The 25,403-nt window shown below is 44.1% G+C and overlaps 1 protein-coding gene across 4 annotated transcripts in view; it reads left to right on the forward strand.

The window, feature by feature from the left end:
• The window catches only part of LOC110969955 (nck-associated protein 5), a 154,727-nt gene that overhangs the window by 44,045 nt on the left and 85,279 nt on the right, over positions 1–25,403 (forward strand). For 3 of the 4 annotated variants that reach the window (XM_051941879.1, XM_051941883.1, XM_051941878.1), the window contains exon 2: positions 3,030–3,103. In XM_051941879.1, coding sequence (XP_051797839.1) covers positions 3,030–3,103 — 74 coding nt within the window. Of the gene's footprint in view, positions 1–3,029; positions 3,104–16,338; positions 16,955–25,403 lie in introns of those variants that run through there. The other variant, XM_051941880.1, reaches the window with a different exon arrangement.

Genomic DNA, 25,403 nt, shown 5'->3' on the forward strand with positions numbered 1-25,403 from the left:
TTCTTGTAAAGCTACTCCACTACATCCTTGTCATCTGATAAACCTAAATACAAGAAACCAAATTTTGGGAATATGTCACCCTCAATATCAACATTTCACATAGCAGTCTATTTTTTAAAAAAAAATCCACCTAATTCAACTTAATTCACCCCAGTCTCCTGAAGGTCTGTTCTGTAAGTGCACATCTTGCTGTCATGTAGGATTTTTGTAAAAGCCTCTTTATGATTTAGTATACTTTGGAGGTGATTACTCTTTATGAGCTTACAGCTCTTAGGACGTTTTAACCATTGTAAGGAATTGTTGCTGCAGTCGCCCCCAAGCACAGTCCTGAGAAATATGCCTTCGATAAAGTCTCAGGTCAGTAAATTCTTCTTTTTTTTTTTTCTTTTTTTTTCTTTTTAGTCTGCACGTGAGTACCTGGGCCTCGTGGGAACGGTGCAGCTTTCACTTGTGCCATAAAACCGTCAGAAATAATGCCTGGCCGAAGATATAACACGCAGCATTACATACATGAGTCACGCTTTAAATCCCCGCTTTAAATACCCTGCCATTTCACATGACAACAAGCATGGCACATTCCCTGCATTCCTTCATGTGTGCTGAGGATTATTTCAGTGCCCTGTCATTAGGAGAGGTCTACGTGATGACAACACAGACTTAGGCAGCTTTACTCCACTTTGATGTGGCCTGTAAATATTTCCCCTGACATGGGGCTTTCACGAAGAAGGTTCCCCTTTGTGCAGCAGCCGTAATCATTATGGGATCATGTTGCTAATGGTCTTCAAGAGACAGACATTTCACCCCAGACTTGGCTGATAGGGGGAAAAGTCACACATTTTAGCTGATGAGTTAGCAGATGTCCGTGCAAAATTGTTGAGACAACTGAATTTCGTAATTAATATTGCACAATGCCTCCTTGTTACTACCGAGCACCAACATCTGTGATATTTTACTGCAGAACCCAGGTTCCAGCAACCGGCTCCTCTCCATCCTAATCGCCCATTTCAGATGAAGTCAAAGAGCAACATGAATGCAGTCATTGGCCATGGTTTTCACTATTGATTAACTGCAGCTGGAGCCAACAGTAAATTTAACTTTGGGAACTTAGCTGATCACTAATGGCCTTTCAGCTGGGCTGAGAGTGGCATTCTGGCTGCATGCTGTGGCACTCTGAGACTAGCAAATGGCTTTGGGCACTCTTGTCAGACATTGTAATTGGTTGCTTTCCAAACATGAAAGATTTGCCGAGCTGATTAAGTCAAAATTAATGACATCAATGATGAAACAGGTGATGGATGGCACAAGAGTTATTGTTGTTTCATTTGGAAAATAGTGGAACGTGCGATGGAAATTGGAAAATGCAGCACCATGCTGTTAAGCATCGATCCGTTGTCGTGCTTTGGCGTCGGCCCTATTTTGCCTAATGGTCACCAGAGCGCCCTTGGCTGGCGACTCGGCAGGAAGCCTGGGTCTCTGCCATGTTCTCTTGGCACCGCAGCAAGTGCAGATGATGGTTGTCTTCGAGTGGCAGTCTCAGATGTGAGATCAAGTGCAATAATCACTTCAGAAGCAGCAAGCGGCACCAAGGGGGGAGTGGGCAGACCAAACTACTGCAGTTACTGTATTTAGACCGGCAGCAAGTGCCTCCGAACATCTGGCCTATTGCAAGTTTGCTCTCAAGGCCACAAGTTAAGAAAGCCTGAGCAGTGATAACAGAAGTACTTTAAATCTGGTCAGGCCTCAAAGGCAGGTCATGCGGAGGTCAGAAGCAGTCCTCATGCTGCTCCTGGCAAACTATTAAAAGTTCTTTTATAGGGTTGAAGTCTGAAATGGCTCAATCAAGCCTGAAAAATCAATAGACTGTGAATACAGAAGACTGGAGCTTGTGTTACAGGGAAGGCTGTTTTTGGTTGCATTCTATGTGGCTCCCCGGAAAAGTGTCTTATGATAATCCCATTTCCATACAGATCAAACTTTTGTGAACACCCATGTGGTTTATTTTATCATACTATCACAACAGGGGTTCTCTGCACAAAAAGACTCAGTGCAGGGTTTGTTTACTTTCCGGTGGATTCAAAAGAATGCGTGTTTCACAGAAGGGATTTATTTTTTTCCAGTGACTAATTAGAGCACTGAGATTACAACAGCAGCAAAGAAGAGTGTTCAGGCGCAGGCGAGGGAGCTGCAGTCACCATAAATGTGGGGGGAAAAAAGATTTTATGGGTCATAATAGAGGATGCAAAAAATTAATGGCTCATAGATGCTACAGTTTTTTATTTTTCTTGTAGGTTGAGATTCCTGGCTTAGTGACCTCTTCATGGGAATCCCCATTATTCAATTACTCTGCGAGCACATGACCAGAGTGTCTGGAAATCAATGGAGAGCATCTGTCCCACTGAGATAACCATATACCCAGGAGATGCGTCATGAGCTGTCAAGCTAACATCTAATTAATTAGTCTTAAACCAAGACTGTACGGATGTGACGGCATCAAGTCACAACTGGCGGTGTTATGTACTGTCGGTAGAGTGTCTGGGGAAAAAAGCACAGATGTTTGAGGTATGGTACCTATGTGGCCTACTTTTTACAGCAGCCCCCTTCTGCTATATGTAGTCGGACCACTAAGAGGCAAATCATTAAGCTGAAGCCAAGAAATCCTGACATCTGTTTTTTCCATTCTGCTCTTCGCCTTAGCTCACTTCATCCGTGCTGTAACTCAGTAGCGCACGTTTTGTGAGTGTGGGCTATTCCCAGCTGACATTACACAGCTGGGCTCGCTTCTGGGCCAGCCGTTAGAAGTTACCCAGAGGTGCTTCTGGAGTTACACACAGACAGAGGAGACAGAAAAAGGAGACTAAACTGATTAATCGCACTTTTTGTAGAAAGAAAAAGTCTCTGTTCTGTAAGGAAAGTGAGGATGCACAGTCATGATTTTTGCATGATTAATTGGCATTCTTTTCTGGCTCATTTGGTAATGATTGTTCAGTGTGAGCATTTGCACATGAGCTTTTCTCATCTCTTCTTGGCAGGAATACATGGACGCAAACAAATGCATCGATGAGTTGCTCAAACAGCTTGAGGAGGAGCGTCGAAATGTCCGAAGGTAAGAGGTTCTCAAGATTTTTTTTTTTACTTTTTCTAGGGCAGATGTTTTATTGCTGGAGGATATCAGCAGCTGCCTGCAATCCATTCCCAACCAGAGGCAGCAGAACAATGTTGTTTGGTTCTGAGTGCGAGACAAGCTTTGTACGCTGTTCTTGAGAAATGCTTTTTGTGTTGGAAACGCACTAAAAGTGGCAGACAAAAGGGGAGACTCCAGGCCCAGTGTGGGGTTGACTGGGGGCATTTCTCATGGAGGTCCTTTGGAGCAGATTTGCACCGACAATGGGAATGAAGAGCTTATGGAGATGCCAATCTAATGACCTTGTCCCCTTCATGCCTCCTATCGTCCTTGCGCTTCCAGTGACGCACTGCCCCATAGAAAAGAGAGACAATTTTTTAAACTTCGCCCTCTTTTGTACAAGCCTCTCTCCATCTCAATGGAGCTGTATTCCCCCACCTCAAAGTAATTTTCCCCCTGAGTGAGCAGAGAGGGACTGGGGGTTGGACAGAGGGGAATAGGGGTCTCAGGGTGGGCGGCTGGGGGGATGAATGACCACTGACCATCCCCTTTACTAGGCCAGGGCAGCCCCTTAATAAAGGAAGTGATGTGTAAAGGAATGACCCTCCCGTCCAAGTCATCCCCTCCCCTCTTTATAAGACATCTTCTGACACCCACAGGGGTCTAATAGCCACTTAGAAGCACCCGAATGTCTTTGTACCAAATGACCTGTGTTTGGGCCAAATGGTTTCAGAGCCATGAACTTGTACTGACTCCTTCCTGATTGGAATGGCTGCCTTTACCCTGTTCAGCACTGTAGTTGATTTTGTATTGAGTAAACTGCTGACCATGGTGTTGCTTACAGTATCTCTCCAGTTCTTTCCAGCAGATATGGTACTAGGTAGGCCATTTACACTGTTTTTAGATCTGATTGTGCCATTTCAAAACATAGTCTGTGTCTGTAGAAGTACAGCAAAGCTTAGAGAGAGGACTAGTCAGTAGTGGTCAGTCTGAAATGTTAACGAATACAGTAGACCTTTCATTGAGATAATTTACTGGAAATTAACTATCTTCCAATGTAGAACTGTGAGTATTGTTTAACTTAGTGTTTATTTAACAGCTGAATTCACACAAGTCAAAACTAACAAGCTTTACAACTGTGAATACTGTAAAAGTTGCTTCAGCAGAGAGAAACTTCTTGGTTTACATTAATCCAAACTTGAATTAGTTTTTGCTTTCTGAAGTAAGTCCTTCAGTTGGGCATCCTGATTTAAAGGCTTGTGGATAAGAGACATGCGATGCTGGTGAGTCCAGAGTTTGTGGTTCAAGTGTGTCCGTGGGGAAGAGCTATTTACAAAGACGGTTTTGTCTACAGGGTAGTGGCAGATGGTACTACAAGAAGTTCCGCATAGTTGAGATGCAACCATATAAATGCTGTAAACAGACAACATTCAGACCAGCACCACTCTTTGGAAATTCCATGTCTACGGAAATTCCATGTCCGTAGCAGTTGGACATGCCACCAGGCACGATTCTCATTTCGTTTCCAGTGTTGTTGGATTCTGAGGGGCAGCAGTGACAAATGGCTTCACAGAGGCTTTTGTTCAGCTAAAACATAGACCCCAAGCAAAATAATGCCTCCTTCCCCTTATTAGGCAGCATCTCACGACGCTGTAGAGGTCTCCCTCCGCCCCTCAGAATATGGGGCCCATCAATCCGTCAAGAAGAGAAAGAGAAGCCCTTAGATTCCTCCAGTTCTCTGCATCCCTACTTCATGACCCACTGACCTACTGCATTCATGTCACTCATTGTAGCATATTATAGGGTAGTTTCACACTGGCGAGGTACACCGATTGGACAATTATGACTTCTGTTTTAACCACATTATGTTTTTAAATTAGCAGTGGTGTAAGAATATTAGATATGTAGTTGTGCTAAATGAACATGAGGTACAGTTTCAGCTTTGTGGTTGTTTTTTTTTTTTTTTTTACCCCTAAAGGGATGATAATTTTAATCAAAAAGACTGACACTATTCAAAGCAAAAACCGCGCCTGATTTAAATTTGAGCGCTGTCTATTTCAACGTAGTCTTCTTGTGCAACACTGCACTGCTCCTAGTGCTCTTGCCCCACTTGTAGAGCTCTCTGGAAGTCAAGTTCCAACCACCTGCAAAATCAAATCATGTGTCAACCTGACCTAACTTCCATCTCAAGGATCGTCATCTTTGGCCTTCTTAGCTACAGTCCTCAATGGACCAGCCAGTCTCCAAGACAGTTCAGTACTTTAACCAAGAACATGCTTGTCATTCATGGGGTTAATTAATGACTAACGCACAAATTTTTAGTCGCATGAACACAATCATTGCACACATTGACATATTTGTATCAGAAAAGGCAATCAAGGAGCAGTGAAACGCCTCGTGATCTCATGGGGGGGGGGGAGACAAACAAAATGGAGACTTTGATCAAACAACTTGCCCAAATAATACTTTGCAGTGAGAAACCAGAAAGCTACAAATATGGATGATTGTTTGGGGAGATGCACTCAACATGAGTCGTCTATTCCTTGGCAAGAACCAGAGGTGAGATTTTTGCTCTGTTTAAATGTGTGTAGCTAACAATTTAAGACACTCTCATTAGTAACTAGTCTGGGTTTAACATAAATTGCCAGACCAGATTTCTTCCCTGATTGTCAAGAAGGATGAAACCTTGTCAATTCGACCCAAAACTTCTGTAGTGTGAGCCTTGGTTTACAAAATGGCATTTCTAGAGAGCATTAACCCTTTAAGCTTCAGTGTACCGCTGGCGGTACACTTACTAATTTGCATAGGAATTTCAAGAATGTCCGACGGGTGCAAACGCGATTATACAAACACTATACACCGATGGAAAGCTTAGATTCTCATGAATCCGCCGGTATAAACCACTTTCAGATGCGATTACCACAGCGGGTGAGAAAAACACATTTGTCCGACAAAAACAAATATTCATCCATCCGTTCTCTATACACGGCTTCAACGCACACAGCGCGACTCACATTTCCGGGTTTATTATTACACACAAAAAAAGATTCCACAAAAAACGGCCATAATCCAACCTTTTACATCCAGACAACACAAGCCAGTAAACTATTTTGTCCAAAACATGTCCTGAAGTCGTATAAAATCCCCGAATCGGTCGTTTTCAAGGAAATGCACCTCCCGATGCACGTCCAATATTCCCCGTATTTTTCGTAATTTTTTTTATTTAAAAATAGAATATTAGCGATTTTTTTTTTTGTACTGAAAACGGCTGGAAATGACTGAAGCTTAAAGGGTTAAAAAAGTGGTGAGACAACTTCAACGGAGACAACCAAATTTACCAAGTATCTGCTTTATACAGGCACACTTTAAGAACTTCTTGTTTTCACCTAGTAAACGAGCTACTTTCTGATTGTTTGGAAAGCTGAGGTGGATGTGAGATAAGCAGCAAAAGTTGGAGCTTTTACGGGCAGTTTGATAAAAAAAATGTTCCCATCTTCCTTGCAATATTGGGGTCATCTGTGAATAAGCTAGCTTTAATCGCTTGTAGCCACCTTTCAAGCTTGCCGGTGACAAATGTACACTAATGAAAAGACAGATATTTAATCACATGGATCTAATTAAAGATCATTTTCAGCTTGTTTTCGATTGTACGTCGGAAACATCTGCTGTATCCTCGACATCCTTAAGCCCCGTGCATAGACACACAGACGCGAACTGTCTCTGACACTCACTCGCAGCAGCATTGCTCGATGGAGCACAAACCCCCAGTGGGATGCTGCCAGGGCTTTCCTGCTCCCTCCATTCAATGTGGCCACGGCCTTGACAGACGGAAACAAAAGCTCCTCAGCACAGTGTCAACATCAGATGGAGCAAATCCAAATTTTGGCAACATCACACATAACGTACAATTGGACACTGAACCCGGGTTTCCACTAATTTATCATTTTTCAGTGTGCTGTCATTAAAAATAGCATTTCTTTTTAAGAGTCTCATCACTGGCGGTCTTGATAAATTAGATACACAGTCAAGATGACGTAAGTTGGATATGATTAAGAAAATGGATTTTATTAAAGACTTCTGCTGGGAGACACATGTGTGGGAGGAACATATGGATGGTCTGCAGCGCTGAAAAGCATGACGGGTGGGGAGTAAGTTTGCATGACCTCTTTCTGACAAGCTGCTGTGTCAAGGCACAGTGACTGTGTAATCTTCCCCGTGGATTAAAACAATGTAGATTAGATTTTTTTTCTCTCCCTATCTCTGCTTTCCCACTCTTGATTTGTCCGCCGGTTTTTGTTTTTCCCCCTCGAATCTTCTCTTGACCTTGTTTTTAGTGGGTCGAGCATGCCGTAGCTCGCTATCAGGTCACATAGTCCAAAGCTGGCCTCACCTGCCATTTTCCGCCTGCTAGAACAGATGGCATTTGTCTGTGACCCCTCTCCACACCTTGGAGGACAAGGGAGGGACAAGGAGGATGGGCTGGAAGGCAGGGGGCCCCGCTCAGAGCAACTGGGAAGTGTAGATGCGGGGGGAGGCAGGGGACTCAGCTGGAGATGCACAAGGCTTAGGACAGGTTGCGCGGAGCAAGCGGCTGCAGCTGCAGCCCAAGTCGAAAGGACATTAGCGCCGACATCTGCTGATCAATAAGCTATTTGTCATGTTCATGGAGCGATGTCGCTTCAAAGACAGCAGAGATAGAAAAGTGGAGGTCAGATCAGATTTGCACTTAGCCAAGGGATTATAGGTAATAGGACTTGCTTTGTGTAAGTGAATCTGCCTGTGGGTAGAATTGAAAATTGACCATTTTAGTCCTGTAACAGCTCAACATTTCTGCCCATTTGTCCTTGCTTCATCAGACAAAGTTGGATATTTTGGAGTGTTGTTTGGAAAGCAACCATCAAAGACTGTTGGTTTAGTGAGTGTAGTTGGATTATTTAATGTCTGTTGTTCGTCAGTATAAACCCATCGCGTCATTTAAGCCACTGTTTGAAATTTTCATAATTTTTTTTAAGCTATGAAGAGTTTTTCAGCCACTAATCACTTTAGTAAACACGAATGACAGCAACGGTTTCAAGTTAAGACATCAAAAATGTCTCCGTAAGCGCTTTGTGTCCCCAAAATGTGTCATTTAGAGAGAAATGTCCTTGCACTGACGTGAGGGCAGCAATTTTTAGGAAGAGAGAAATAAATGTGTGAGTATATGCACGCGAGGGAAAGAAAGACCACAGGAGCGCAAAGCTGGGAAACAGCTTTACAAATCTGGACCTTGCTGATGTTACTACAAGGCATATCTGGCCTCAAAGACGCCTGTGTGCTGCCGGCGGTCTGCACAAGATGAAAGGCTGTAATCCACAGCTGAAGTATGCGGCGAGGCCTGTGCTGTCGATGAGGAGGTGGATAGGGTTCAGCCTCCCGCAAACTCCCCAACGCCCCAAGGATCCGTCGTCTCGCTTGGGCGAGAGCCATGCATTTTACAACTTTAATTGGATAAGTTGACCGGTCTAATGCAATAATTTGATCATGCTAAGCTCCAAAGGGATCTAATACGCTCTTAAAGTATATTTGTGTGCCCTCTGAAGTGAATGACCGAGCCTAATCCTTCCATTAGAGGTCACTTTACGGCCCAGGAATCCAGACTTCAAAATATCTTCAAGAAGCAGTCAGTAGGCAAATAAATCAATCCATTAAACCTTCATTGGAGCCTTTAGGCACTAGTGGAATTTGTGTATATGTCTGTGTGTGCGTTTTTGCTTTTTTTTTTAAATGAGTGGGTATTTTTCTCCCTAACGTTTAGTTTTTTTTTTCTATAAATGCTTGATTGAAGCTTGTGGGGTGCAAACCATGAACAATCTGAGGCTAAAAAAGGAGATAATCATGGCTTTGCTTTCATGTACGGTATCTGTAATTAGCAAAAGGCATCTATGAGAGTTTGATTGTTAGCGTGAAGTGGCAGCTTTGACATAGCAGCATGTCTTGTTGATCTTTGCCGTACTTGTCAGTCATTTTGAGCTCCCTGACGCAATTGGTTAAAGAAGCGACACTGCTGGGACTAGTCAACACTTTTTGACCACGTGGTCCTGCAGTTGTCAAAAAACTGCAGTCCTGATTCATGTGCAAAATCCGGGACCGTAGCTCAAATGCATGCATCAGTTTTATGGAGCTTATGAGAGGAAGAGGTTAATCGAATGGTTTAATGAAGCTTTTTACGGATGCTCCCTCAAGGTCGTTTTCTTAGCCGCATTCCCATGCACGCCTGGTAAGAGTAGTTATATACTGCGCCTGCCCCCCACTGCACCGCCGCCTCTCCACATATCTTTCACCATAAGCCGTCGTGTTTTTCTTTCTGATGCATTCAAGGTTAAGTACGAAGCTAAGCAGCTGCCTACGTCTGGAAAAAAAATCTACATAATGGATCCACCCTTTTCCAGTAGGTGCAGTGCTGCAGTTTTTAGTTGTTACCACCTGGGATGTAGTGGTTTCACAACATGGATATACAGTGTTTTATAGGACTTGTGACACGTATTCTTGGCATTTGGACTGAATAGGGTATTATCTGCATTCCTAAAAGCAATTAACTGTGTTTAAGAGCTGAGTCCTTTTCAGTGGGGTCTTGCGTAATGCTTAATTACCACTGCTGTTTTTCTAAGGGAGTTCTCAGACATTCATTTAGATGCTTTGCGCTATGAAATAACCACTTTAATCATGCATTGCTTTAGAATATTACATTTTTATCTGTCACTCTGCCATTGTCTGTTTAATTAAACGAAGGTTCACCACAACATTTAGGTCTATTAACTTTGCTCGAGTTCTTTTCCACTGTGCAATGAATGGATTTTTTTTTTTAATCAAGATCAGCTTTTGTGAATGTGAATGACTCCTTTTGTGCTCACGAAACTGTGCAGTTATTTTGACTAATAGGTGTGCTGTGAAGCACACTGGAAAACATCCTCGCTTCAAGATGAGCAGAGCGATATAGTCTGTGTGGTTTCCATTGTTGACAGACCCTGTGTGGCTTGGATTGTTGATAGATCCCGTGTGGTTTTGGCTGGTGGATGTCACAGTGGTTGCATCCCCGCTATTTACCTGCAGCTCAGGGCTTCTTAGAAAAACATCCCCTCATGTATTTGAGGAAACAGGAAGGGGTGAAAATGTGTGAAATTAACAACAATGTAGTCCTGAGAGTTTATGTGCTGCAAAACAAATATACCACTGGTGTACAGTAGGCTTTATGTAGTGTCACTGTGGATCATTTTGATTTGAGAATTCAAGACAACATATTGCTATGATAGAATCTCATCTCCGTGTCAAAGTTTCGATGTAAAAGCTGTTTCAAAGGAAATTAGCTTTTTCTGCCTTATCTGTTGCTTCCGCTAGAGCACGTGCATGCATGTAGCGTCTGCCTCTCTCTCTCCACACCAACAGCAGCTCCAGCACACCAGCTCACTTATGACTCTGCTCAAACACTGTAAACTATGCTACACAATGACAAGTTTTAATATTACGCGAACTCATCCATGTTGGTGATGCATCCTGATTCTGAAGAAAAATTGCAGATCTCCAAGGGATAATTTTTTTTTTGATTTAAAAAAAATAAATAAATAATCAAACGTGATGGTACTCCTCTGTCCTTAGAAACCTTGGACTGGCTCAGATGATCCTTCTGCTCACAGATCTGAGTATTTATTTTGATCCCTTTTGATCATCTTGATCTGCTCTGCGCCGAGTAGGGCAGTAGGTCTGGGTCTCCAGAGCAGCTCACAGAAGCGGCCCTTGTTCTTCTTCTTAAGGAGACGCACCTGGAATGTCCACAGCCAGTACGCATTGTCCACTTTGTGGCTCCACCAGGAGACGGAGGTTACAACGTAGCAATCGGTTGGGTCTCACTCCATGTCAGAGGCCATGTAGTGCTCTGCTATGGTCATCATGGTGCAGTTTGACATGTCCACAAAGGCAAGAGCTCCATTCGTATTCCTGAGTCTTTTATTACAGAAAGCCCCACTCTGCAAGTTGATGGGAATGGTTTGTTTTGGTTTGTTATGGATGAAAGCTCAGATGTCTAAATCTGTTTCTGAGATCATCATTGGTATTTCATCATATGGTAGCAAGGTGGAAATGCTCAGCTATCGTGTTGACTACTTACTCACTGTTAAGTCTTCTAATGTAACACATATTGACATGTTAACAAGCTAACAAACTTGATTTTCATCTGGGGGGGATCCTAAACTAACTTGTTTGTTGGAGGTGAAGTAATGCATATTTACATACAAAACTACACATTTCAGACAACAAAAGCATTTTAAACCATTGTCAGCTTCTGTTAATCTTCCCATTGCGTTTTAAACTGGGTAGCACCAAACAGAATGATTTAAAACCCTCCTTATTCAATGTGCTCCATATTAACATCAGTGAAGAGTTCATGTATTGATTTCAAGACACTGCAATCATTGGAAGCATTATGTGTGAATAGGTCTGACTTTTGGCCTGAAAAATCAGTCTTTTGCTACCCTCTGAAGCCCAAAAACCTGCTGTCAGGTCAAGAATCAAAAGCGCTTATTCCAAGCATTTATGTTAAACATTTGCCAAGAAATGAATGAATCAATGGGTATACTGCATTTTACGCTGTGTGTGTGATTGTTTAGTGATATTAAAGAGCAGAATGGAACTGTTTCTTCTGTTGGTGTTGAAAAGATTGCTTGATACTGGAAAAATGATGAAACAGATCTTCTAGTAGACTTCTACTACTGTAAAAATGTTCTAGGTAGCTCTTCTACATGTTCTTTCTGTGAGGAGGATACCACCAAGATTACTCCACAATAGCCCCATTTGTTAGCTATAATCGCACAAGGAATGTGCAAGTAATTTCTAAGATTCACTTAATTAAAGATTAACTCCATCAGTGTTAATCCTGCTCTTTCCACTCTTGATGACTTTAAGCATTTCCTGAGATCCGCAAAGAGGAAAATCTTGCTTGCCGATGATGTCTCGCCGGACCACCATCCCGCGAATCGTTCCGCCCCCGTCGCGCGGCTTAATGAAACATGACGGAAGTGCGTTATCATTTTCATTGTATTACACACTTCGTCTTGCAGCAAAGAAGTTAAATGGCACACATTTAGGCATTTACTAGCATGCACAAACACACACACACTCCCTGGAGGGGCTCTTGCAGCCATCATGTGACTTGCATCTGTCTGGGTCTTTGCCGTTTAGTGCTGTGTAGATCCTGGGCAGGCTTGTGTTGGGTAAACAAACACGCTGCCTGTCTGCAGCTTGGCATTTCCTTTACTCGTCTTGATGCAGAACCCCACCCCCCCACCCCCATTCTTCCCCAGAGGAGTCTAGCCATGTTGACAGCTAAATATCTCCTGGATGGATTGAAACCACCCATAGTAGCTCTGATGTGTTTCCAAATGATTTTACACCCCTTACTTTTCCCTCAGTTGTATCAGACATTAAATAGCTGTTCTCAGAAGCATGCCTAAGCTTAAACACTGCGTACGAGGCTAATCGTCTTTAGGGTGCTTGAGAGAGGGGAAGTTTTTCCTTCGTCTCCTCCCGTGTGATTAATGTCTGACTGGGAACACACACCTAGACGGCCAAATCGACTGGTCTGGTAATGAGCTCAAGTGACGCATGCTGGCCTCCCTGGTCGCTTCTGGTCACTCATCTGTGATCAAGCTGCAGGGGATTAATGTCATGGAGGGAAAGTGTGTCTGATGGCTGAAGCCCCGGACTGACAGGATGTGTGTACATTCATATGCGCAGCTTAGCACAGTACATTTACTCGTACTCTTTTAAACTTTTGCAGAACCTTTACCTGGATGTTTCCATTTTGTACAGTGATACAGCTATTACATTTCTGATTAACACATAGTAATTTTCTCTGTATTTTACTGATGGCTGGTGTTGAAAGTGTTACACAGCCTCTTCAATACAAGAAATTGCAACAGATAAAACTGCACAGCAGCATTAACGGTTACACTTGGATCCATCTGGCCATGCTACAACAGTGACATGCTGCCTCCATGTTAATGCATCAATAATTGAACAGTCTGGAAGGAGCTTTTGTTCAATCATTTGAAGATGTGCTGAAATGGAAGCCATATCCAGTTCAAGTGCATGTCAAGCTTTATATTGATTTTGAAATATTTGATCTAAAGTATGCCCTTGTTCATATTTGATTGGCCTCTCAGCACTCTGGTGAATGCAACTTCCAAGCCTGAAACATTAAACCAAAGCGGAAGAGCAAGCAAACTGCAGTTCCTCGAATGGCCACTTGAGACCGACTCCAAAAGAGTGTAAATCCAAATGGACTCCATGTCAAAATGAAAAAGTTTGCAGATGAAATGCACATGTTTATCGCTGGGTACAACAGGAGTTTTGGTTTTTGTTGCTAAGGTATGCCTTCGACTTTTAATTCTGGGAGCAACAAACAACAACAAATGGTAGTTACTGAACGCAACAAGTTCTTTTAGCACATAAGAAATGGAGCAGTGAAAGATTTGCTTTGTTAGCCTATATGGCGAGTTTCGGTGAAGATGGGGATGTTTGAAAGGACAGAAAAATACAGCTTATTAGTTTGCTATATTTGAGGTTAACCAATCAGCATTGAGAGCTATACAGCTGTTTGTCAGGGCTGCTCAGAAGTATCTACCCTGGAGGGAGTCCTTTTTTCTCATCCTAAAAGAGGTTCTACAGGTGGGGTTCTTACAGTCGGAACTTGCATAAAGGTGCAGGCCACTTTGAAGCACCACTGCAGCGGAAAACAGCCCAGTGACATCAGAGAGGGTTCATCTATATTCATATAAACCAAGTTAATCTTCAGTTTTTAGTTGACAAATTGTTGTCCTTTGCCTCGTTGCTCCCACAACACAAAGCACATCCTTACTTATAACTCTAGCACAATTTGACAAGATGTGCTGCTCAAGTAAAAGTTTGATTTCACCTTTAACTTAGGGGCAATTTGTCCTGAACAACTTGAGGAAAAACAATGTACACAGTGACAGAATTTGCATTTGTAATCGTGTATTTTTACACTCTCAAATTGCTGCTTTCGCTTCAGTAAAGGATCGAAATACTTCAGTCACTGCGCGCATGCTACCACAACCACTAGCATCCTTTGCGACCCAGTCCGCTCTCCACCGCAGTTCAAAGGTGCTGACACTCACACGTCCCCCTTGTGCATGCACGATCGCACAGCCGCAACCAGCATCCCTTCACCTCAGACCACCCCGCACCCCATCACAAATCCATATCGACCCACCGGCCCTCCAGCCACTGTCCCAGCACCGTCCTGTCTCCTTCCCCCTCCTCCCTGTGGAATGCTAGCCTAGCCTTAGTGTGTGTGAGACACCGTGGTGGAGCCAGGCTGGCTGTGTGGGCGGCCGAGTGTTTCCAAACAGTGGAATCTGTCACTGACACCCCTGGCAGAGCAATAAGCAGCGCCTTAATGAGCTCAGCAGATCACTCGGCACGCATAGCTGACACACACACAACTCATGTACACGTGCATGAATTTTAGAAATACACCCCATCAAATATACACACAATTACAACCGTTACACACGCTTTCAAAGCCTTTCATTACTTATGCAATTGCAGTTGTAAACCCCACATATATGTACATGTACACACCCCAAGACTCTCATCATGTGATTAAAATGGAAGATTTGTGACACCAAACACCACCTCTACTGATCTCTGTTGTCTGTTTGTCGCAGTGCAGACATCACTCAATGCTGATCAAATTAATAAGGACCACCGCCTCCCATATTTCTTGATTACGGTGCATGTGTACGTGTTAATGCTGACTCAGTTGTCCATTTGTCTTTTTTTTTTTTTTTTTATTCAAATGGTGGGACAATGGTGCCTAATTGTGACCACCTGCTCGAAAAATCAAATCATGCTCGCTGCGTATTCAGATTCCCCCCCACGAGGCAGCTGCGCTTATGATAAACACAATTACCCCCCTCTGCATGACATTTCAGTCATATAATCAGACATCATGAATCTTTTGGAGTTTTATGATGATGAATGGGGGGGCTGCCAGCTTCAGGGGAGACATCTGATAACGACAGCGTGACGGGACATGTCAGATTGTCATCCTTGCCGTTCAAGTGATACCAGATTTCCTGGCATGAAATAATCGACCCCCAAACTGACAGCGACAACTCACCCCTGCAAGTTTATCTGCGGTCTTACTCCACCTTCTCCTTATCTTCCCCAGCCGCCCCTCCTCTCGCTCTTTCGCTCTCCTGCAAACTAATTTTCTCACATGGTTGGTGTCATTGTTCATTTAGGACATTAGTGACAGTGAATGTGGGGCAAAGTGGCAGTGATGGCCCCGGCTCTAAGTCAGCCCCGTCCTTTTCTTTCCCCTCTTTAACTGGGCGCTCCTGTCACCGGGACCCTTTTAATTCTCCCTTTCACCCCTCCGGTGCCCGCCCCCTCTCGCACTGGTCCTATTGGGGAGCAGACAATAGAGGATGCCCCCCTTCCCTTTCCTTCTCTGCCTCTTCATCCCCCTCCTTCTCATCTCCCTTGGCCCTCACAGGCGTCCTGCCTGGTTGAGGCTATGGGCTCCAGGCTGCAGTTTGTCACAGCCATTCAGCTGAGACTGATTGTGATTGCGGCAGATGGGCTGGAGTCACTCGGCCCAGGCAAGCAATACTTCTCCCTCTCTTTCATTCCCAGCCTTTTAAAAAAAAAAAAAAAAAAAAAAAAACTCTCCGCTGGCCTTCACTTTCTGTCCTGCGCTCTCTTGATCTTGATCTCTTCCTCTCTTGTTGTTCCCGTCTGTCTTTTGTCACTGCCTTCTCTTTGTGTTGTGTTGTTTTCCGAACAGGGGCCTCCCTTGTCAGATCGTTTAACACACCTCTCTGACACTGGAATTCATTGCTTTTTTGCAACTTTGCAGGCAATCCGTCAAATATGTCTACTTGGGCAGGTGTGCTGGGTGTTTTTCATTTCCCACACAATGAATACTATCAAAACTGCAACTTTATCACTCTTTTGAGTGACTAAATGTGGACATTGTCACCTTTTCATCTTCAGTTGTTGCTACTTTCCTTTCCTGCTGCACTGAAAGACTCCAGTTCATCACAAGCCGGCTGCTGCTTTCCTGTTCACATCCCCTTGTTTGAGTCAAACCTCCCCCTCATCAGCAGTGTTGTCACCCCCTCAAAACTCCTCCTTCTCTGTGCAAACCCCTCGCGTCTCCTCCCATGAGGAAAGAGCCACCTTCAGAGAGGCAGTGGAGAAGCCGTCTCCCTGAACACATGTTAAACGTCCTGGAAGCCCGAGCAGGAGGGAGGCAGTCAGAGGGAGAAGCAGACTGAGGAGAGGAATATTCTGAGGAAAGATAAAGCCTGGGAGGCGGGGTGGGCGGGGAGGAGGCACGTAATGCTGTATGTGTGTGAAGAGCAGCCTCCGAGCACGAGTTGTTAGTGAGGGAGAGTGCCGAGCAGAGGGAGAGTGTATGTAGCAGGATAGGAGAGGGGAAGCTGGACAGTCAGTGCACGTTACCAGATTGAGACAGACGGGAGGGTTGAGACAGGGGAGGGTTGAGACGGGAGGGTTGAGGACAGAAGCGGTCAGCAGTGGGAGAAAGAAAAGACAAGCGAGAATTTTGAGGGAACAGAGAGAAGGGGAGGAGAGGTAGTTTGGTCTCAGTCAAGTGGAGAGGCAGGCAGGGAGCCGGCACTGCTGCATTGTGGATGTAAACTTTATCATCTGCGGGATCAGTGGGTAGCAGCTGCAGAGCAGGAGGAAAGCGTGCTGGTGGACTACCATGTGTGTCCTCTGAATGCACCAGGATGCTGCATCTCCACCAGGGTAAGAGGACAGCCATCGGCATACATGACATGACAAAATTGCATTGTTTTCTATGTAGCTGCAAGATTTTGCGGCCATGCTGATTGTGTTTGGGGTTGTGGGGATATGTATATATATGTTGTGTGTATGTTATGTGCCATGTCTGACTGGTGTAGCTAGCATCCAATTCAGTAGGTTTGGGTGATGCTTCTTCCAGCTGCACCCACTTCAGTCATTTTTACTTTGTCCTGAGCTGCAATCTTCCTAATAGCCACCCTGAGGAGGAAACATTTTTCATATAGCAGCACTGTACACATGTGCAGGGGATGATCTCTGATTTGTGCTGAGCCCGATTAGCCATTTGCGAAGGGGGGGCATCGCGTGTCCTGTTGCTAGTGGCAACAGCATGGGGCCGGGCTGCTGCGTAAACCACTTTGTTTCTGATTGATAACAGAAGGAAACACATAGCTGCCGTTTAAGCGGAGGTAAAACAATCCAGCATTGCAGAGGGATTTGTGTGCGCAGGAATGCATGTCTCCCCTCCCTCTGCTCCTATTCTTTTTCTCTCTCTCTCGCTCTCTCTCTCAGGCAGATTAAGATTTTCTATCCGGCCCACTAATCCCACACTGAAATGACTGGTGTTGAACTGGGTGGGGATGCAGCTAAGTGGTGGAGAATATGGATTATGGGGATGTGGCTCCTCTGTTATGGTCAGCTTCTCTGTGGCTCCTTATTAACTCATGTATTAACTGGTGCAAGTCAAAGTCGAGGCAGGTCAGGGGTCTTCCACCACAGTTGGCCATATTTACAGTAGACTGGATGAAGCCGGGATGCTCACAACCAACACACCCGAGATGCCAAGTGTAGAATCCTGGATGCTGGTTTTATATTTTTGGCTGACATCGTTATGTCTAAAAACAGAACCGCAAGGGAGCGTATAAACAAGAGCATGGGAGGCATCACCACTCTCCTGCTGGTGTTGTCAAAGCGCCAGAGAGAAATGCCACTCGCCATTTGAGTTTTTTTTTAAACCCTGGGAACTGGTGTTTCCCATCACAGGAGTAAAAAATAGCATCTGACATGTAATGGATGCTTTATGGCTGGAAATGCCAATGAATGGAAGCGATCTAAGGCAAGGACAACAAAGTCAGTCAAGTATAAGGATATAAAAATGATACCCAGTGTTATTTACTGGAATCTAACATTGCATCAGAATGTTTCCAATGTGCATTTGAAGAGAAGAAAGTTCATGTAAATGACATTATTTGAAAAACAAACTTCCTTCATTTTCCAAGGAAAAAGTGTATTTTTCTTGTTCAAAAAAAGCACACAGTGCGTGGTGGAAACACCTTTTCCAAATTTTTGGACAGTGCGATCATTTTATTCACGTGGCTGATAAGCTGGTTCTTTTGTTCTCTGCTGCTGGTCGGCATCAAACATGTCCAATACCAGCTGACGTGAAAGAACAATCACACCTTTCAAGATTGAAAAATGTTGACTACTTCACTCCAGTGTTTACCCTGTTGTGTGTATTGTAGCTTTTACCACCATGTACAGAGCAGATTTTTTTAAAATCTAAGTCAATGGGATCAAGCCAAATTGATTTTCTTTCTATTTCCTTTTTTTCTTTGTTGTTGTTTGAGTGACCTACAACTAAGGATGTCTTACATTTGCACTCCTAGTGGTCCGATTTGCAGCAGCGCCCCCAGCTTTCAGGCACTTGGCCATTAAAGCATTGAATAGACAGCAAATTACTTTTCTGACTTCACACTTGATCCAGCTTCTGGCCTTAGAGATGTAGTAATCTGCTGTCCATCCAAGTATCTGTAATCTGTACCATAGAGACTTCAGTTTTAGTGACTCATTCCAGTAAAGCCCATCCTACCAGGGCAGACATCTATGAAATATTTATTGGTATTTTCATGCTTTTGTGTTGCATGTGCAGTAGCAATCACCATTACTTCCCAAAGGTTCCAGTGTAGTTATTTGGTCCAGTTTCTGTTTGGACAGTGTCCATTTAAAGCCTTTATTGGGAGCAGAGCAGAAGCCGCTGATATCATCCCACCACTAGGGCAGATGTGTTGCTGCACTGGGCAGTTTGAGCCTGCTGCCCTCTGAAACCTACCTGGGGATTACTGGATAAGAGGATTGCCAAGTGGAGGGATTTGATTTTATAGAATTAAAACTGTAATTCTCTCCATCCCGGCCGTGCCACAGTGCAACCGTTTCTCTACATTATTATTTTTCCCCTGCTGCCACGGTCCCGTTTGACCAACAATCTCCATCACTACGTCATGTGTCCTACATTTGGGCGTTTAAAAGTCACGAGACGCCAACATTTGCTGCATGTTTGAGTGGAATAGTAAAAGTTGGCAGAGGGCAAACGTGGCCTACATGTTGCTGTAAGTTGATATTCTCTGTAAAGTAGAATAGAAAGTGAGTGCTGCAGTGTTTGGGAGGCCGACTGACGTGCCAGTTGGCAGTACTTGCGTGTTGATCATTACCCAAAACACCAGCACCGAGAAGAATCAAACTCAAGACAACTCCAGCAGGCACATGTGTGCTTTTGTATTTCCTTCCACCCCTCTAACTCTTGTCCGTCACTTTGTCTCTCACTCCTCTACATCCGATTTTCCCAACTTTTCCCTCCTTCCCCATTTGTCTCCTCCCTGTATGTGGCGCTCTGTATTTGGTGACCCTCAGCTAGCATATTGGGTTCAGGTCAAACAGAATTACTGAGGAATGTTCCCCTGTTCAATGGCTGGCCCAGTGGGCCTCAGCATGGGAGCACTTCCCCTTCATTGACGGCCAGAGGACTTTCATTTTGGAGGATGGGGCGGGGGGATGTGCTCCTTCCAGACAACTTTCCCATATAATTCCCACTGTCTTTGCAGCGTTCATCGGCACTGTGGAGCCGTAAGCCACTTTAATGATGTGTACGTGTGAGGCACATCTCGGGATCTCGCCGGCCTCAGCCTTGTTGAGACGCTCTGCTCCTGTGACTGCAGGCCATCCAGCTCAATTAAGGGTGCTTTGAATGCATTCCTCCCCTTAGCCTGCTCTACATTTATCTTCCCCCCACGAACAGCACGTGGGAACTCTAAAAACAGTCCGAGTCCTGCAGAGCACTCTGGAGCTGGTATGAACCTGTTTTTGCAAATACAGCAGCATCTGGGGGGAAAAAAAGAAAACAAAATAGCTCAATAAAGAATTCTGACATTTTGCCAGACAGCGATTTTTTATTTATTTTTTTTTTTGATTCAAACAGCCAGAACACATTTAAATCCCTCTGAAGCCTCATGCTTTGTGTTTCACTGACTGTTAACGAGTTAGAAATGCAGAAAAACTGGACTATCTGATTTCTTTTCTTGGTGTCTCCTGTTGGCTTCAGTTAGAGTAATGTCACTCAGGAAAAATATAAAGTTTAATGGTCCAACACAATTTATAACCAATAAAAGGCTTTTATTTGGTAGCTATCAATGGCTTATTGCATGCACTGACTGCTTTGCCTGGAGACAAAGCATTGCCCAGACACCCTCGCTGACTGTTAAGTGATGTCATTAGAGCCGGAGCATTTTTGCGGTTTCGAAACGGATGAACTTGCTCCATGTGAGTTCACAAAGGTGGCAAGACTCGTGTGCTGTTTTTGCAGTTACTGCATTTAAACTGCCTGCTTCACAGTCAGATGTGGCATAAAATTTTGTCTCTTGTTTAAATGTTAGCTTGAGTATCTTGGCTTGGAAACGTCAACTTTCGTTTTCCCTTTTATAAAAGCTTTTATTGATATGTCTGGTGTTTCAGCTCTTGACGAACAAAAATCCCCAAATTGGATTTGGCTTTTTTTTTTAGGTCATGGTCCTGCACGCTACCAGTTTATAAGATAATATGGTGCTGTCCTTGTTGCACAGACTTTCAGCTGACACAGTTTTGCAAGCATCTCTCACATTTTTGGATCAAAGCAGTCAAAACCCACTTTGTGAGTGGTCCCTCTTGTTTCGTTTTTTTTTTTTTTTTCCCTTGTCACGTTGATGCTTTCGCCGCAGCAAGCCGTTTATGAGGTTGGAAAAGGGGTCAGTGTCGTATTTGAGGTTGTGCGGGGCGGGGAATGTCAGCAAACTTCAGCTCCCCAATATCTTGGCTGTAAATCACCGGATAATAGCGCGAGAAACATGCAGGACCACATCCAGTGGCTGGAGGTGTTGGCACAGCTGGAAAGGAAATGGATAGAGGCTGCTGGAGAAGCTCACCTTTAAGCTGTAAAACTCTTTTCCAAACACCTCTCTTGTTGTGTTTAAGTTCTTTCAGCCATTTGGTGACAGTCTTTACCCAGAGTGAATTACAACGAGCGCAGTAAGTTTTAACTGTTTGATTGCCAACATGCCAAAGTATCAGAAGTAAAATTCCATGGCAATATTCACAAGTGAACGAACATGGAGAGAATTATTCACTTGAAATGTCTTTTCCTTTTTCTCTGTTTAGCTCTCAACTTGCAAGTACAATATTTTGAAGCGACAGACTAAATCAAGTGATGCGTCTGACTTCTGAGCAGGAATTATCTGCAGGGTAAATGTGTTCATATAACAGCTGCACCTTGGGGTGTCCAGCAGTCGAGGTGGCAGACCCTTTGGCTGGAGTGCTGCTGTTTACTGTACCTTTGTCTGTATTGTATGTGAAGCGGTCATTTGTCTGCCTCTGTAAAGGGCTACTGTTTGCCTGCCTCTCTGAAAACGATGTGTTGACAGCCGCTGTAAAATACCCCTGTAGCCTTTGCACAGTCTCCACGAGTCAGCAGAACCTTCTAGTATTACAGTACAGTAGTAAATGTGAGTCCCTGTTCTGCAGTTACTTCAGTGCAGGCCAGTCAGGGTGTGAAATGCAGAACAATGGATGAAACGTCTGACTTTTATATAGTATGTGGGTGCTTTTTTTTGCCATGGAACATGTCCTGGCTGCTAGAGTAGCATTTTATTTTATTAACCTGCTGTACAGAAAAGTTTGCTGGAGGACGGATTGTTATGTTTTTGGTAGCAAATTGAATGAAACCAAGATCCAGAGATAAACTCCTTCGTTTGGGGCTACAACTCCCCCCCCCCCCCCACCCACCCCCCCCCCAAACTAGATGGAATGATCCATCAGTTTCTGGTGGAGCCTCATGGCCTCAGACCAACCACTTCAAACTCTGCTGTAAACCACTTTGGCGTGTGCAGAAGGTCACAGACTGGTGAAGCCAGCAGAACTGTAAATAGCAGAGACATGAAGTTTTCAAACCAGACACCTACCTCACCCTTGCTGCACTTTAAGGTCCTGAAAATTAATATCACAAACAGGATCAGAGACGAACTTTTCACCTTGATGGTAAAATACAGTGTGCGATAGACGGGTTGATTGGTGCAGTGACAGCAGTAACCCGAGTAGTTGTACCGGTCCCTTGTGGTGACGAGGAAGTTGAGGCCGAAGGCAAAGGTCGACTTTGCAGCAATCACCAACAATTATGACTTCAGTTGTGACTAAAAGAATGAGGGTGCGGATACAATCGACTAAAGAATTTTCTCTGCAAAGCGGCTCGACTGAGTCTTGGAGAGAGTGATGAGCTTGGACATCCGGAGTAGAGTTGCAGATCATCCATCTGATTAAGATTCCTCCAGGGTGCCTGGGTGAAGTTTTCCAGGTACATCCAACTGGGGTAAAATTAGAGCTCACCGGAAGGATTACATATCTCATCTGGCCTAGGAATGCATTGAGATCCCCAGGAGGGGATGAGCAAAAGAAAATAAATAGATGGATGGACTGAGTGAAAGCGCTGAGGGTTTGTGGAGCCGTTTATCATGGAGGCCACCATCAGATTCAGACCAGTAAAGACCTGAAGATGCTATATTTGTCAGAAACAAACATGCAATAAAATTGTTGTTCATGGCCTTTTCTCCTTAATTTAACGGATTTTGAGTACAACATTGAGTTCTTTTCCAGACTTTGGCTTCCAACCTGTCTTCTGAAACCAAAATGAATGAATTAGTCAGCTTCATAGACATGCAGGGACACAACGCATCACTGAGTTTTGGAAAGTATGTGCATCAGCTCCTCTTCCACCCTCTGCAAACTGTAAATACCCAGACAAAGGCGTCAGAATGCTTCAGAAGAAGTACTTATTAGATCATCAAACACTGTCTAAAACCTCCTCCTGCCACATGGCGCCTTTTCAGTGTCAGTGCTGAGCAGCATTGTGGGGTGAGGTGGAACTGTGTTCCGAAACCTTTGTCACTTTCTCGATGCAAAAATCACACACTACATCACACTGTAATTGAGCAGGTGTGTGGAAAGTAAGTCTTATTCTCTACATTTTTGTTACTTTTTATGCAGAGTGCAGTAACATGAGCCGTTCCCTCTCGTGCAGTTCATTTCATCTAGCCTCCATCTATGACTACGTTTATATGCCATCGATATTCGGGTTAAGGTCAATATTCCGGTTTCTGAAACATTTGGAATAACCCGTTTACATGTCTAAACAGACAGTTACTCCTGTTGTGTGACACTGTGCTGACGCTGTGTGGCGCTGTGGTGCCGCATGTGGGTGTCGTCATGTCTGTTTACCTCTCCTTGTGTATTTCCGGTGGGTCACGCGGCATACAAGTAGTTGCAGTACTCAAAAGACGAAGATTCCTTTTGGATGAAACATGCGCAGAACGCAAACTAATGTTTCTTTCTGTGGGGATATTCCGATGCGCGTTTATATGATGAGATATTTGGGTTAGAAAAGGAGTAACCCAGGGGTCTTATTCGGGTTATTAAAAACCGGAATATGAGCATATTCGGGTTTTTGAGGGTGTTTATATGGCCGTACGCAACCGGGTTATTGCTAATATTCCGGTTAAGAAAGGGTTTTTGACTGCATATAAACGTAGCCTATGATAGCGGGCTTTTCTCACTGCCTTGAAGCGTGGCGTCTTGGCAAAGATTCAGACATTTTTGCCTTTAGACATGGTTTGGCGTCACATCTTACAGCCTGTGTGTCTGACAAGATCTGCAAAGATGTGCGCACTTATCTTGCCGAAGTATATAGGTTCCCAGAAAAACAGGTTTTGTTTATTTCTTGCAAAGGCACCTCCGAAAACACAGGTAAACTCCTAAATCATGAAGTAATTGTAGTCCACTTTGAAAGGCGCTTTACTTAAGCTCAATTATGTGTCAGACTGTGCGACACAAGCGAGACAACCATCAGTGGGAAAACTTAAGCAAACACAAGATTGCTACCTGTTGGAATGTGAGTATGTGGCGGGGAATGCCGTTTGATAAGGCTGATTTCAAAACAAACATGTTTTTGTGCTTTTATTCTCTTTTGGGGGAGTTGGATGAAGCACATTTGCTCCATCTGTGCCTCATATCTTTCAAGCTCATATCTGTTAAGGTCCAACATCATCTCTCATTTATGATTTGGACATGAATGATTCAAAGTTGCGAGTGTGTATGCACATCTCTGCACATCTTTGCCAGTGTGTTTGTACATGTGTGTTCATCCATGTGCTGAAGAGTGCCCCTCGTGTGATCACGTCTAGTTTTGTACTCATTCTTCACGAGCTGTGCTGGTGAGTAAGTCCTCCAGGCAGGCAGTGCAGGCGGGCGGGTGCTACGGCCATTTTTAAAGCACATCTGCTCATCCGCAATGTTTCGTTTCGTCTGGACAGGAATGCGTCTGTGGCTTGGAAACAATTGAGGTCAGGCCCTGCTCGGAGAATAAGAAAACATTTAGGGAGACAGACAGTCAGGCAGGGGTAATCCACGCTTGGCGAGCGCATTCCTTGGAGCTCATGAGGAGTCTCGGAGGATTCCTCATGTCTGATTTTTGCCGCTTCAGGAGTTTGGAGATGCAGCATTTGAACCCATCTTGGCCTCCTAACTGATCCATTTAAATCATCGCTCTGTTTTTGCAGATAATTCTCAAAAGTTGTTTACATGTGCAAAGACAAATGTAATTTACGCAGTGGAGATTGCATCCATCAATCATGATTATGTCAATCCTTACTGTCAAAAACTGAAGCGGTGCTTTTATGTTGTGCCAGTATCATGAAGTTAGCAACTGCCAAGACTCCTCTAAAATACTGAGGGGGAGATGTTATCACAGAGGGAAAGCGTAAACAACTCCCAGCCCTCAACATGTTGTTGACTTAGGATAAATCTTGCCACTTGATCACCTCAACCCGTTTAACCACATCGCTCGGTGGTGCACACGTGTCCAAACAAATACACTTCTCCTGAAATTAAAAGTAGGTGTGAGTAATGGTTAAGTCACGTGCGTGTTCAGATAAACCGCACTGTTGCCATTTGTCACGCATGCTGGCGTCCAAATCCACAGAATAAAGCGGTGATTTCTTGTAAATTGTTACATCATACATGGCCTTAATTAATCGTATTTGGTGACATGCATGTAAATGTGATTAGACATGCGTTTGACATCATGGGAGAAAAACATTCCTGT

Source organism: Acanthochromis polyacanthus, chromosome 22, assembly GCF_021347895.1.
Source record: "Acanthochromis polyacanthus isolate Apoly-LR-REF ecotype Palm Island chromosome 22, KAUST_Apoly_ChrSc, whole genome shotgun sequence".
Lineage (NCBI taxonomy): Eukaryota > Metazoa > Chordata > Actinopteri > Pomacentridae > Acanthochromis > Acanthochromis polyacanthus.